Source organism: Impatiens glandulifera, chromosome 5, assembly GCF_907164915.1.
Source record: "Impatiens glandulifera chromosome 5, dImpGla2.1, whole genome shotgun sequence".
Lineage (NCBI taxonomy): Eukaryota > Viridiplantae > Streptophyta > Magnoliopsida > Ericales > Balsaminaceae > Impatiens > Impatiens glandulifera.
This window is the reverse complement of record NC_061866.1, coordinates 38,865,609-38,880,087: the sequence shown is the minus strand read 5'-3', so window position 1 is coordinate 38,880,087 and position 14,479 is coordinate 38,865,609. Positions and strand designations below refer to the sequence as shown.

General features: G+C 32.9%; 1 protein-coding gene across 4 annotated transcripts; it reads right to left on the bottom strand.

Annotated features, from left to right (window-relative positions):
• LOC124940704 (probable UDP-N-acetylglucosamine--peptide N-acetylglucosaminyltransferase SEC) lies at window positions 1–13,154 on the bottom strand. 4 transcript variants are annotated; one of them, XM_047481235.1, is made up of 28 exons: window positions 12,693–13,154; window positions 11,446–11,591; window positions 11,281–11,379; window positions 11,132–11,182; window positions 8,731–8,847; window positions 8,591–8,647; window positions 8,195–8,314; window positions 7,381–7,443; window positions 7,215–7,293; window positions 6,957–7,066; window positions 6,801–6,854; window positions 6,653–6,720; window positions 6,461–6,563; window positions 6,127–6,329; window positions 5,938–6,034; window positions 5,400–5,471; window positions 5,225–5,301; window positions 5,029–5,145; window positions 4,841–4,925; window positions 4,593–4,760; window positions 2,929–3,039; window positions 2,771–2,857; window positions 2,566–2,693; window positions 2,365–2,447; window positions 1,778–1,883; window positions 1,548–1,694; window positions 487–607; window positions 1–374 (listed from the first exon to the last, which is right to left on the bottom strand). In XM_047481235.1, the coding sequence occupies exons 1-28, from the start codon at window positions 12,880–12,882 to the stop codon at window positions 261–263; spliced, it is 2,973 nt and encodes a 990-aa protein (XP_047337191.1). In that variant the 5' UTR covers window positions 12,883–13,154; the 3' UTR covers window positions 1–260. The 4 variants fall into 4 exon arrangements, with proteins under 4 accessions (XP_047337191.1, XP_047337192.1, XP_047337193.1 ...); XM_047481236.1 differs by having other exon boundaries at window positions 6,653–6,702; XM_047481237.1 differs by lacking the exon at window positions 6,801–6,854.
• Window positions 13,155–14,479: the final 1,325 nt, after the last annotated feature.

Here is a 14,479-nt window from a genome sequence, read left to right as displayed (position 1 = left end):
TAAAACAAGATCATATGGCCTCATTCTTAACAAACTTTGTATATATTGGTTTTAAGTTACACATCAATTTCATCCTTACTCCCACAAGTAAATAGCAGTTTTCTTGTCTAGACAAGATTCTCAGTCATAGAGAGTATGTGTGCCATATATGCTACAATTTCCATAAATAAGTAATACAAGTCGGATATTTAACAGTCGGAAACTCATGATATCTCTTAACCATTTACTTACGTATTCACAATCCATCCCATTTCCTCGTCTCATTGATCATATGGAAATTCCGAATCATTCTCCCTTACTTTAAAATGTTGGGGTGGCTGACCATGGCAGTGTAGCCTCCACATGTTAAAATATGCTCGCTCCAAGTTCCTCACCTGATCAATAACCACATTTTAAAATAACACTTAGCACAACCATTCCATGTTTGTTTGTAAGGTGTTACATGCTAGACTTAGTATATTATTGACAAAGAACAGAAGAACTCACCCATCGTGCTGTATCAAATAGTGGACAAGTCAAACGGGTTGCTTTGAGTCTACTTCTAAGATCCTTCAGCTTTTGTGGATTCAATGCCAAGGATACCGCCCTTTCTTCATACTCTTTCATGCTTCATTGAACCAAGCAAGCATATCAAGTTACAAAACATTATTATTTTTCAACACCCACTAAAAGAATATTCTTATTTTCCAAGCTCTTGTTTCCCCTTTCCAAGCAGCAGATCCACAAGGAAGCATAGTTCCTTTATAGGATGCACATTTGCACTTGATAGTATTAGAATGACAATAATAACACTCCAAAGAAATCAAGTTTTTTTTATGGTTTCTCATCACTAGTTCCAAAGAAATCAAAATTTTCCCATCAAACAACTTTTTAACATGGGTTTTCTCTATAACCCTTAAAATATACTTGCATTGTGGTCACATAAGTTTCACAACTTAAGACTACATGAAAAACCACATAGTAAACAAAACAAAATCCAATATTTCAGGAGTCACTGTATTCAGGTAATAAATAAAGAGAAAATCCAAGAGCTTGTTTGATGTAGTTTTTGTTTTTAGAGAAATTGATTCTTGGAAAAAGAAAAACCTTGTTTTATGAAAAAGATATAGATTATTTGGGCTAAAATGACTAAAATATTCTCTATTTAATATTTTAAAATGTCATACAAAATAAAGAAAGAATATTTAATATTTTAGATGATGATTTAACTGATAAAGTGGTCTGTAATGGGATAAAGAGTTGTTGGGTTTAAATCCAAATAATCCATCATCAAACATGGCCCAAGAGAAGTTTTGTTTTTTTACTATTAAACTCCCTACAGAGGAGGCTAGCATGATCCTACTACCATGATACCCAACTTAAATCAATGTGTTCTTAGTGAATCGAATTTGAGACTTATGATCAATATTTCCCCTTGAGCTATCATGATGAGTTACAAAAAAAAATAGTCATGAAGGCTCTAACACATGATCTTGCGGACATGAACCTTGTTAAATCATTCAACTATACATATATAACAATGTTACGTCATTATCACCAATGCATACCTGTGGACAATCATCTCTTCGCCAAGTCCAGTTGCTAGACACAGAGAACCAGCAACTCTAGTTGCCATCTTCTCGAGAGGGAGAGTGATCATTGGAAGACCAGCCCACAGTATATCCGTACCAGTAGTATGTGCATTGCACAAAGGTCTATTCACGAGAAACCCAGATGAGATCTCAATTCAGCTTATTAAAAACCTAAAAAACACAAGAAAAAAGGATTTTCTACATACGTATCAAGGAAGAGATCGGCTAATGCACTACGACTAATGTGTTCGCTTTTCAGGGCAACATCTGTAAAGATAATTTGGTCAGGTTGAACACCCTGTGCAGCAGCATCTGATTACAAGACAAAAACAGTCATTATTTATGCAAGGTTCAGCAGGAAAAGAAAAGGCTCTCATAATTGTCAGGAATACATCAGATATAAGACGAAAATAAAGGAAAATATCTTAGAAATTCAAGCAACTGTAATAGTTTGAGAAGATATGCTAAAAGAAGTGAAATAATTAATTTTTTTTTTTTGTACATGTAGTTTTTGCTAGTCGTGGTTTAAAAAGTGTTTTTTTTCCCTGAAGGAGTCTAGCACAACATTTCACAGCCATGAAGGTACTTTCAGTGGGAATCGAACTTGAGTCAACCTCTAAGTTCAATAATCTTACCACTTGAGCTACCGTACATGGGAAAGAAGTTAAACATCTCCTTTCTTTAAAGGAGGCTGATGATAGAAAGGAAGTTGCGGACTGATGAAAAAATGCAAGTGATCAATAGACAGCATGCAGGTTAAAACATAATGGGAACAACTTGAAAGTATACATACATGCTCGAAGCCTCATCTCTCCTGCAGCTGGAAACTTAAGCAGCCAGAGTGCACTGTTTGGAACACGCTTAAGGATGTTGCACCTGAAATTCATTGAAGCAGCTAAAATAACATTTGATAGAACATAAGTCATAGTAGGATTACTTTACCCTCATTATTTTATGTTGCGTAATATTTTTTATGTGGGAATCAAAGTTTTACCATGTCATGAAAATTTCTGGGTCCATCTTGTACAACTGATTGAAACAAGCAAATAAGAACTTGTTCTCAGGCAGTCCATAATCTGATCGCTTGTGGTGTCCATTTGATTCCAACACATCATGATTTTTCTAAGCAACAATTGTAAGTAAAAAGATAAGTTTCTGCATAATACATTTAAACAGAAAATATTTAGATATTTACTAACCTGTTTATAGTCATTTACAAAGTAACAATGAGGCAAATGGACAAGCTTTTCCGAATAGATATGAGAGTACTGAATAGGGGAAACAAACTGCAAAGAGGGAATTTTTATATTTAATACTACTGAGGGAAGGCCCCAAATTGAGATTTTCATATGCAAACCTCATCTGTAACAAGATAATGAATATAATTTGCTCCAGTTGTTCCAGGAAAGCCCATGTAAGAAATCTGGATGGGTGCTGGCTGCATAGCAAATATTTCATTTCTTGCACCCTGCAAATAAGACAGATCCAGAATCTACATTATAACTAGTCAGCACGCAATAATACTTTGTTGGGCAGGGTATGTATAATTGACCAATGATAGTTCCTGTGAATAATAAAACGTAATTATTTTTCACTATCCAAGAGGAACTGATTGTTGTGTGCACAAGGAAAGATCTTTTCACATGCATAACAATAGATGACCAAATAAAACTTTTTATGTTATCTTACATCCAAATGAAATATCTTGAGCCAAAAAAGGAAGCATACTTGAGATTTTAAAAATACCAAGGCTATGTTTGGATGTGTTTATTGGAATTAAAATTTTGTAAAATTTGGAATTGAATTACAATTCAAAGAAATCATAGAATTACAATTTCCAAGTAATGGAATTGAATATTAAATGATCATATAAATTCAATTCCATTAGAATTATATATTCAATTCCATTATAATTATATATCCAATTCCAATTCCTTAATAGGAATTGGACCCCCAATTCCAATTATGCCCGAACCAAACATAGCCTAATGGTATCCAACTTGTATTCTAGTTAACAGTCTTAGGCATGTGTGAACAACAAGACCATACTAGTTCATGCTTCTCTTGAAGATAATCATTCGTTAAGCATGTTGTCCAACTGAATTAATGCAACATCCAGAGCATCAGTTCTAGTTGTAAGTTCAATAATGAATGCAAGTTGTGAACATTAGCATCATGAGCCAGGCTATGTTTCAGAACTGGACTGGAGCAATAAAGAGAAGTTGACTAGTCTATTACTATAGTTGGTTGTCACTGGCACAAGACTCAGGCAAGGAATACTGCTTCCCACAAGCTATAGCGGGAGAAAGTGACTAGTTTAGTAGTACCAAAGTTCTCAAAAACTTGCATGTTGAAGGGAAATTCGAAGATCAAAATTATCTTTTATCAAATGGTATTATTTTGACCTAAGTTGACAAAAATAACAAATAATCCAATAACACTAATTATTATTATTTTTCACTTTGATTTAACATTAATAAATATTTTAATCACAAACCCACTTTAAATTATAATCAAGATGCCAAAAAATTATTTTGTAGTAGCAGTCCCAGTCAAAAGATTAGTTGCATTATTAACATCACCTTCACAAACTAAATGATTATGACCACAGCAGCACAGTTCATGACCAGCTTTCTTTTTATTAGTATAGTGGGTCTTACTTTCCCTTATGGTTTATTTTGATGCACTCATGCACCTCCTTGGTTGTTGGTGCATTGCTTTTGTAGGTGCTGTTGATCGTTTATTCTTTTATTTCAACATAGGCAAACTGTGCCTTCCCAAAAAAAATCACTTAATGCTGAATAACATCTCTTCTTTCTAACAAGTTGCATTGACATTTTTTTCCTTGAGTTCTCTTTTTTCCCCTTGGAAAAAGAGTGAAGACTAAACAAGTACTTAGCAGCACTAAACAAAAGTATGTAGATATATCAAGAGAAAACTACTGAAACATGCACTAAAATGGCATACTATCCAGATTTGTGGGAAAGAAGAAAGTGGGGCATAATAAAACATATATAATACCTTAGTATAACCATTAAGGTTGACAAGGATTTGTATTTGACAATCATTGATCATCCTAGAAATCATGTCAGAAGTCATGGAGGACACATCAGTAAAGTGCTCTGCCTCAGACTGAGTACGCAGCCTCCACTCTGTACCATCATTTGGACTTAGAGCGAAGCAGAATACCTGGAAGAAGAACATGTTAAATTCCAATGGTAGATTCTATCTAGATTTCTCAGAAACTTGACCAAGAAAGTAGGACAAACCTCAACATTTTCCCTATTGTGCATGCCAAATACTGAGCCCATAAGGTGTGATAATGGATGGTTTCCAAAATCACTACTTACATATCTGCAACCACAAGAATTTTCAGGTCACTCAATATTACTCGCCACACCTAAAACGTTAGGTGAGTTCATGACAGTTAGCATGGTTGCTGAGAAAAAAAACTCACCCAACCCTGAGGCGACCAGTTCTACCACCTCCCCTTATGGGCAATGGTGGGGGATAGTTGAATGTAGGAAGTGTATAACGAGAAGCAACTATAGAACATTGAGCAGCATATTTCCGACTACAATGAAAAAACAAACCTATGGTAAAAAAAATGGTTGGCCACCATTTCAGATTTGTATGCAACAGTTGAAACCCACCTGATTTCTAGAGCAAGCATGGAATCAATAGGGTAAGCTATTGCATGGAATGGCTGCACACTAGGAATAACTGACATCTGAAAGAAAATATCAGAATGTGTAATCTCATTAATAATCTACAAAAGCAAAGCCTAACATCAACATTAATAGATAAAAGAACAGCTTGACATTCCACCTTTATCTGACGCCGAATTAATCCTTCCACTTCAATAAACTTATTATCTCTCCCATCCCAATCGCACACACACTGTAAAGTCCCATGTAGAACATCATAATCATATTGTCATAATACAGAAGCATCTAATAATTTAGAATGATGAGAATGTTAACTATCCACATCACTGTGAGCAAGGTTTTTGAGGAAACATTAATATCAATGTATCACTGAGTTGATGGGGACTTGAGATTGTTCCTTTCATTTCATCAAGAAAAGGGAGACAAAACATAGTTATGGAGATGATGAGCCAACCTTTTTTAATGACTAAGATATATTCAATCATTAATGTACGCAGGATAGATGTTCCATGTAAGCATGGCCACTGATTATGAGTACTATAGAGAAGCTCATTTCTCTGTTCATGTTAATTTTTAACATTCAGATACTTCAACAATTCACCCACCCAATTCTTGATGTATGATATTAGGTTCAAATTAGCTATAAGACGTCACATACTTCGCAGGTTAAACATGGTATACTCAATTATTGGATATACCTGTAATGTGTGCAGAAGATTACAGGTTGCTTCTGGAAAATCAGGGCGAAGAGCCAAAGCTTGCTTATAACTTTTAATAGCTGCTTCGACAAGCCCACTGTAGAATTTTCAATTTTATACAAAATGAAAAATTCAATTCCAAAATAAATGCAAGTATGAAAAGTCTCATTGAACAATAACAAACCAAACCTGTCTTTATAAGCTGAAGCCAAATTCGCATGAGCTTCAGCCATTGTTGGCCTTATGACGATAGCCCTCGTGTAATCTTGAATTGCATCATTTACTCGGCCAAATTCTTTATAAGTGTTTCCACGGTTGACAAGTGCATCAGTTGCTAGGGGATCAATTCTCAACACTTCATTGTAGCAAGATATCGCATCAGTATAGTTTCCCTGTTTTTTGGGGGGAAAGACATGTGATATCATACTAATACATATATAAATTAGCATAAAAAGATCATTCCATTCAATGTTCAATTTTTCATTCATCTTTTCAGGTTTTGAAGATGTGTGATGTAACAGACCTGTTGTTTGTAAATTAATGCTAAGTTGTTGAAAGGAGCCGAGAGTCCTGTTGTCACAGCTAAAGTTGCCTTATAACATTGTGCAGCAGCAGGCAACATATTCCTATAGGATAAAATGGAGCTCTTCTTGAAAAAACAAGAAATCATTACAAAATAAACATAATCAAAGAGAATAGAGAATTAATTTAATACCATTCCATGTAGATGTTTCCAAGATTTGTGAGTGCTTGTGGATGACCAGGCTGCAAAGTTATGCATTGCTTTGTGAAGCAAAAAGTAGGCGGATCAGATATTAATAACAATAAAAAAGGACTACCGGTCACAACCAAACAAAACATACGCGATAGCATTGTATTGCATCTTCAACCCTTTCACTATCTTTAAAGGCATTTCCCTTAAACATGCAAAAAAAGACCTGATTAAGTAAATGAAAATGATACGAAGTACAATCTATAACATGAACCCGTTAGTTAGGGAGGATAAAGCATCTACTAACCAGATTATTATATGCCTCCAAGAACCCAGAATCGCAAGCAATGGCTCGCTTATAGTTGAATATTGTCATATCAAGTTTACCTTGTTCATAATATACACTGGCTAAATTTCCTGCACAAGTTGTTTAATAAAAACTATAATATTAGACAGAACATCATGACAAACAATGAGTCCTAAATGTGTAACAGGTGCTTTTGACATTATATAAAAAAACATTGTATTATTAATTATATCTAGAAATGTGAGATAAAGTGCCTACCAAAAGCCATGGCAAAGTCTGGTCGTGCATGAAGAGCACGTTGATAACATGCAATAGCTTCTTGAGACATTCCTAGTGCCTGAAAATCCAAAAAAGGTATATTTCCTTTCCAAACTATCTTGGCATTCACAACATTTAAACTTTAAGTAGATTTCAGAATAGTTACCTTATAAACACTCCCCATATTAAGATAGGCATCTGCAAAAACTGGTTTGAGCCTTACTGCTTCCTGTAATATAGATTATTCAATCAAAGTAAAACACATTGAAAACACATGTTTACTAGCTGCTAGCCACCAACATTCACATACAAAAGGTTTTAAAAATAGAATACGCCAATAGAGATGAGAAATAAAAGAATTCTACTCAGATGAGAAAAGAATTCATCACACAAATTATCTAAATACCTATAATGTGCCATTGATCTACTACTTATACTAGAAGTTATATTCTAACATATTCCCTTTTCAATTGTTAGCTCAATTTTTATGTCCTATCAAGATTATGCTTATGGAAATCGGCCCAAACTAACCGGTGTCCCACGCACAAAACACATATCTCACCTTTTGTAATGGTAGTAGTAGTACAAGGATATGTTGGTAGTTTTTTTTTTTGGGAAAAGGATATGTTGGTAGTTAGTGGGTTAGTGGGTTAATGTGTTAGTAGCTTATAAATAGGAGTATGTATTCTTTTGGGAAATTAATGAATTGCTATTGAATTTGGGTTATTTGTCTCAGGCTTAGGCCATTCTTAGTCTCACCTATATTTCTTCTCTAAATTCTAGATTCTAGGCTGGCACCTAACACCTTCACTTTCCAGTTGTTGAATTAGATGCATCCTGACCCTTCATCATCTCGTGTTTGTGGCCTTTAGGGTTTCCAACCCTAATTGTATCACATTCAAGGTTGACAATGTCAACTAATTCCAGAATAATAATGAAAAAAAAGATATTAGTAATATATATATATATATATATTCTACCTTATAATATTGAAGAGCTCGGCTAAGATCACCTGCTTCCATGAAAAGACCAGCAAGGTTGGACCATGCTATAGCGAAAGATGGTTGTATGCGGATGGCTTCGTAATAGCAATTGTATGCCTGATAAAATAAAATTATCTGAGAAAGAAACCCAAAACAATACTCTGGTTGATCTACAGATATTGCATCTATATATCAAAAGAACACAAAATTCACATGTCTACTATAAACAATGGATACCGGTAAGATGAGAAATATAGATAATGAACTAAAAAATCCAGATAAACCCATCCAACATCTGTCTTTATGAATCATCACCAAGGAGTTCAACTGGACTCAAGATTGGCCCATATGTTCTCAAACCTGCCATTCAAGGTAAACTTAATTTTTACTTACTTCTTGAACTAGGCCTTGAGCTTTCATCAGGTTCCCGAGGTTACTGTGTGCATCAACCTATAAAATGTTACTCATCATCAGCACTCTCACTACTTAGTATATCTTACTTTTCCATAATAAATTAGGAAGGGCTTATCAACCAAACAAGGATTCAGTGCAAGAGCCTGGCGGCAACACTGAGCTGCCTCAGTATGTCTCCCTTTCCGCATGTATGCGCTTCCCAAGTTGGACCATGCATCCGCAAATTTAGGACGAAGCTGAAAATTGGAAAAGAAAATATGTATTTGATGCATCACAACACATGGAAGAAAGACAATCATTGTTGAGAAAATGTAAACGGAAAATTCAACTTTATACATAAACAAACTGTAAAAATATTGACAAGCAAAGCTTCATCATCTAATCAAATTTTAATACCAGATGAACCAAATGCTTATAGAAACTATATCCACTTTAACCAAACCAACCAGAGAAACAAATGGGGAATTAATCCAATCCACATATGTGAGGCTATTTGGAAGCAGCTACAACCAAATTATTCTGTTCAATAGCAACCACATGATGTTGAAAATATGTAAGAGCTTTATGTCAAATAAAATTCAATAACAAAGTTGGTGAAGGCGTCCATTGTAATAGGCTAAATTGAAGTATTTCATTACTACCAGGATTGTCTAATAATAAGCAATAAAATTGATGTCATGTGCAAAACCATAATATGAAAGGATTTCACTATCCACTCAATACATCTAGATATGCATGAGCATGCAGGTGGATAAATGCAAGGTCTTGACACGGATCTTAACACAATCTTCCTTACCAAGAAGACTTTAGGATAATTTTAGCTATATATATGGTTCACAAAGAAGTCCTTTTTCATAATTTCATTGTCCTCAGTAGCAGGGAAGGAAAGGATATAAAGCTCTTGTGTCAAGTATCAACTTTTCTTGCTAAATAGTCGTACCATAATTTAAGGCTATACACTATCAGGCAGGCCAAAACCAATGGGACAGGTAAGTTCAATAACAACAAGAAACTAATTATGTACATGAAGGAATTATCTTTACTTTCCTCTCTACAAAAAAAGGTACAGAGGGAACCTGAAAGTTTGCAGTATATGTAATTTAAACATGTGGCCAGTAATCAAATCGACTAATTGTATCATTTCAGGAAAAATCTCAAATGAAAATATGGGGCCCAAACAAACAAAAAAACTTGTCAATGAAACCTCAGCTTTCACATATAACTGCACATCTCCACATAAGATCTTCCCGGAGGACGTAATAGGATAAAGAAACAAAAAGGGGCTGTCTTGAATGAAAATAGAAGGCAAGACATGCATATCTTAGTTACAATTTACAAAATCACTTTAATATTTGGTTCAAAAATGACAATGCACCCATTCTCGATGTCTGTTAGTGGGTCCATCATTTAGGCTCTGTGTGACTGGATTTCAGATTGATCATTGGCAGATAGATTGCAGAATTGGCCAGTCAAGTTGAGGATTCTAATCGAATAGAAGACGATGATTTATAAGAAGTTGATCTTACAATAATCATAGATGTAGATTCACTCTTCCAACTCTTGTTACAAAAGGAGGACTGACAACATTCTTCCATGTAATATTAGTTACAATTTTTTTGCTTCACCATATAACTACTCATTAGATGTAATTGGATTAATTGTGAATTATAAAGTTCTACACATCAAACAACATGGTAAAAAAACAATATTTAAGCATTATGACAAGATCCATGTTGCAGAACATTGAGCCTATTTATTATCAAATTTAATGATTGGATTATGATCTGAAAAATCTACATTTGTTATGTTTGCTATAAATCACAATGATCTAGAAAATAGTCTTTCTACCAAATGAAGCAAAATCACACCATAAATAATTTGGATAAAGATCCAAAAAATCAATCTATTAAACGAAAAAAAATATCACTTCCAATTTTAAGTTTGACGATTTTCCAATAGAATCGTGATTGTAACAAAATACCCGTTTCCAAATAGGCTCATTAAAATGCAAATTGCATAGTCCAATTTCATGGAAAATGTTAAAATAATACATCCATCACACAACTACTTTTTCGTTTCTAATTGTTGCATCTTAGGTTCAATATGATAGACTGCAAAACGTACAAGTTAGAGGATCACTCCCATTTTCAATGTTTTTTCTCATCTAATTTTCTAAATGAAAATATGATTTAGAGAAGTGTTCAAATAAGCAAAGGAACGAAACATGATTATGGAATATCTGCATACTCATTACAAATATTTTTCATATTACATGTACAAATGAGAAGAAGCTGCACTAAATTGCAGCAGCAAGGACCCACCAGAAATCATGGAGAGGACAGCCCTAAAGAATGTGTACTGCTAAATATTCTTCCATCGCACCATGCACAAATGAAAAGCAAGGAAAATCACTAGACAGTTTGGAGATATCGCAAGTGACAGAACACATGTTGATGTACTTATAAAATTTTACAAGGAAAGAATGCAACAGGCCTCATAATTCTACATGGATTCACAAACCTCAATGGCAATCAAGTAGTACTGGATTGAAAGATCAATGTTACCCTTTTCCTGTTAAGCAAAGAACAAAAATGATTTTTAAGTCCAGATCCTGATGGCACATTTAAGATCATAGAAAACACATTGCAACGTTGGGGTTCACTCATTACCTTCCAAGCATTTGCCATGTTGCCATAACACTCCGCAAAATGAGGGTCAATACGAAGAGCTTCCTCATTCTTTGCAATGCACATATCAAAATCATGCAACTATAATAGAAACATTGTGTAAGTTATGAAAAGATAAGGTAATATTAGACAAACATTAGACTGAACCTGATAATAAATGGCACCCATAAGAAGAAGATTATCAGTACGATTATGCTTCCTATTATATAGAGCATTGCTATGCTCCAGTGCCTGTTTATAGTTTCCTGCTTTGTAATTTTGATGGGCATGAGATAGGAGTACATCCTCATCCACTGCAAGAATCATGATAACAATAGCAAGCATAAGAAAACCAGAGTGTTAAATGAAGACATGTATATTTAAACATGAATTGTCAAAACAGAAGTTCAATAGTGCTTTTTAGTTAAGATCCATATGCAGGCTTTCGATCACTCGTATATCTATCTGAACAGACAAATGGGACATTAAGAATTAAAAAATAAGGCATTTATCCATTAGACTTGTATGAGAAATTAACAACAGAACGCGAGTCAAAAGCAAAATTTATCATTTAAGTGACACTAAAATATGAAATTGTATATCTAATGTTTCTTGATATAGAAACAATTAAGAAAACCAATATAAACACAGAAACCCAGATTAAAAAACATACAGTGTACCCACTTATGTCCATAGATTAATATAATTTTAAGCCACGGTTCTAATTTAAAAACTGCTACATGAATTTTTATTATAATTATTGATTAACTAGCTATCTTGCAACAGTTCTGTAAAACTTGGGTGAACATAAATGGTTTAGCACCATATAGTATTTCCACTGTGCATTTCAAATAGAGTATCAAACAAAAGATCCAGATACCTATGGGAAAATATTGGATTGGCTCCCAATTGCCCACTTTTAACACCAAACACAAAATTGAAGAAATTAACTCAAGCGTGCAGGTGAGGCCCAAATTTACTAGTGCAGAATCCATTTTAAAATGAAAAAAAAAAAATAGTTCCCAAATAACTAACACTACACATACATTAGAGGTTTGATATGGTATTAAGTAAGAAATGTTTTACATATATAAGAAACTAGATTAATTGTTAGTTATAAGCTGATAATGTAAGCTGGTACAATTAGATTAATAGTTAGTCTAAATCTCTATTGTAAGAAGAAAAAAATGTTGAATAAATTGTCTTCCTTTCTAAGGTTTCTCCTTTTCTTCTTCTTTCTACAAGGGTTCTTTTCTTCTCCCCCTTTATTAAATGGAATTTGGTATCATATAACAAACTAGCTTGTTATTGAGAAAGATAACAAATTTAATTCAGTACACTTAAATCTCTGTCAGTAGAAATCTACTTGAACTATAGTTACAGAAACCCAAAATTGAAGAACCACATTACATTACCTTGAAGAGGCTCCAAGGTGAGCGAAGGCTTGGTAGCAGATGAATTGTTGTAATTAGATTCAGAATGAGAAAAGTAAGAATCTTCAACAGGGTGATCGATAATTCCATGTGAAACCCTAGGCAGCTGAGTTTGAAGGTCTCGCAGTAAAAATTGCTGCTGCAGTCGAGGATCACTCTGAAGAGAAAGCATGTTTAAGAGAAGGAAGGAAGTGGGTGTCGACTCTGACGATAAAGAGAAGAAATTTCAAGTGGGAATCGGCGGTAGAGAAGGAGAAGAGAAGAGGGTAAGACGGAATGAAGATAGTGAAAGAAAAAGACAGGGTTTTTGGTGATTTTCTGGAAAGTTTTCCGGGAAATCTTGACGGTGGATCTTCCCCGGAGGAAAGAGAGATTGGAGCATGAAATCTCCTCAAATTATAAGAGACGATCTAACTTTAACTCTCTCGCTATTTATTGTCAGAGGAGGAAAAAGTGAAGAAGATGAACACTCTCTCTCACATAGTAGAGAATAGATACTCTTCTCTCAGTATGTTTCGGTGCTACCGATTTCAACCAATAGGAATACAACACATCAATTATCAATTGTTAATTGAAAATATTTTATTTTTTATTTTAAAATATAAATATTATTAAATTAGTTAATATATATTGTTAAAATATATTTTATAATAAATATTTAAATAATTTAGAATTAACCCGCTCAAATTTTATAAATGATCGTTTTCAAATAAATCAATATCATGGTCTATTATTTTATTTAGTCACACCACTTAAATAAAATAAAAAATAATATTAAGTTCAAATTAAAATTGTATAGGTACATTGAGTGCGGAATGGGCGTGACTCGTATTGGCACGTTATATAAACTTTTAACATTATATATTGTAATATATTAAAAAATTATATTATTATAAAGAAAATAAATATAATATACTATAAATATATGAATATATTGGTGATTTATATATTTAATGTTATTTATTAGTGTCCGGACAGAATTGATATAAAATCAAAACGTGAAACACAAATATTATCGTGTCAATTTTGATCGAAAATGACGAAATATAATTGTAATTCCTAAATGCAAATAATCTTATTTAAAATAAATCAATTTTTTTTTCCAATTTGAAGTGATTGTTAATTGTAAACCTTTTAAATTAAAAAATAATAATTAAAAGCTTAGAAGTTCATTTTTTTTTGTTAAAATTATGAATTGAAATGGGTTATATTTAGGTAATGCTAACTTTCTTAAAATAAATATTAATTTAAAAATAATAACAATAATATATTTAACTTTTAAAATTTAAAATTTATGAATAATTTGGTTAAAATACATCAACAATTTATTTTTCAATAGATTAAATAAAAAAATATTTTTCAATTTTTTTTTTTAAATAATCCAAACTCACTCACTATCCCACGATTTTGTTCATTTTTATGTTAATTGAGCTTATTTTATGACGATGAGTTGTTTGAAAAACAAAATTACATTTAAAATTATCTTTGAGGAGGACGGATTATATGAGATTATTTAAATTTAAAATTATGTTTGAGGATGGATTATATGAGATTATTTAAATTAAATTATTAAAATAATATTTTGTATTTTTTTAAAGTAAATATTTTAATTTGTTGCGTAGAATTGTTTGTTACAGAAAAAGAAAACGAAATTATATATTTTGGTGTATAATCTTAATATAATAAAATATGACATTTTATTACGATAATATTCTCTTTCTAATATATTTAGTTAAGTTTTATCTTGGTGAACTACGTTAAAATTCATG

What these genes read in the sequence shown, in the direction of transcription:
- LOC124940704 (XM_047481235.1), bottom strand. Translation starts at nt 12,882, where the DNA reads ATGCTTTCTCTTCAGAGTGATCCTCGACTGCAGCAGCAATTTTTACTG. An exon ending in ACATGGCAAATGCTTGGAAG is followed by an intron (nt 11,183 to 11,280) that starts GTAATGAGTGAA and finishes TTTGCTTAACAG; the next exon opens with GAAAAGGGTAACATTGATCT. An exon ending in ACCTTAATGGTTATACTAAG is followed by an intron (nt 3,040 to 4,592) that starts GTATTATATATG and finishes TCTTATTTGCAG; the next exon opens with GGTGCAAGAAATGAAATATT.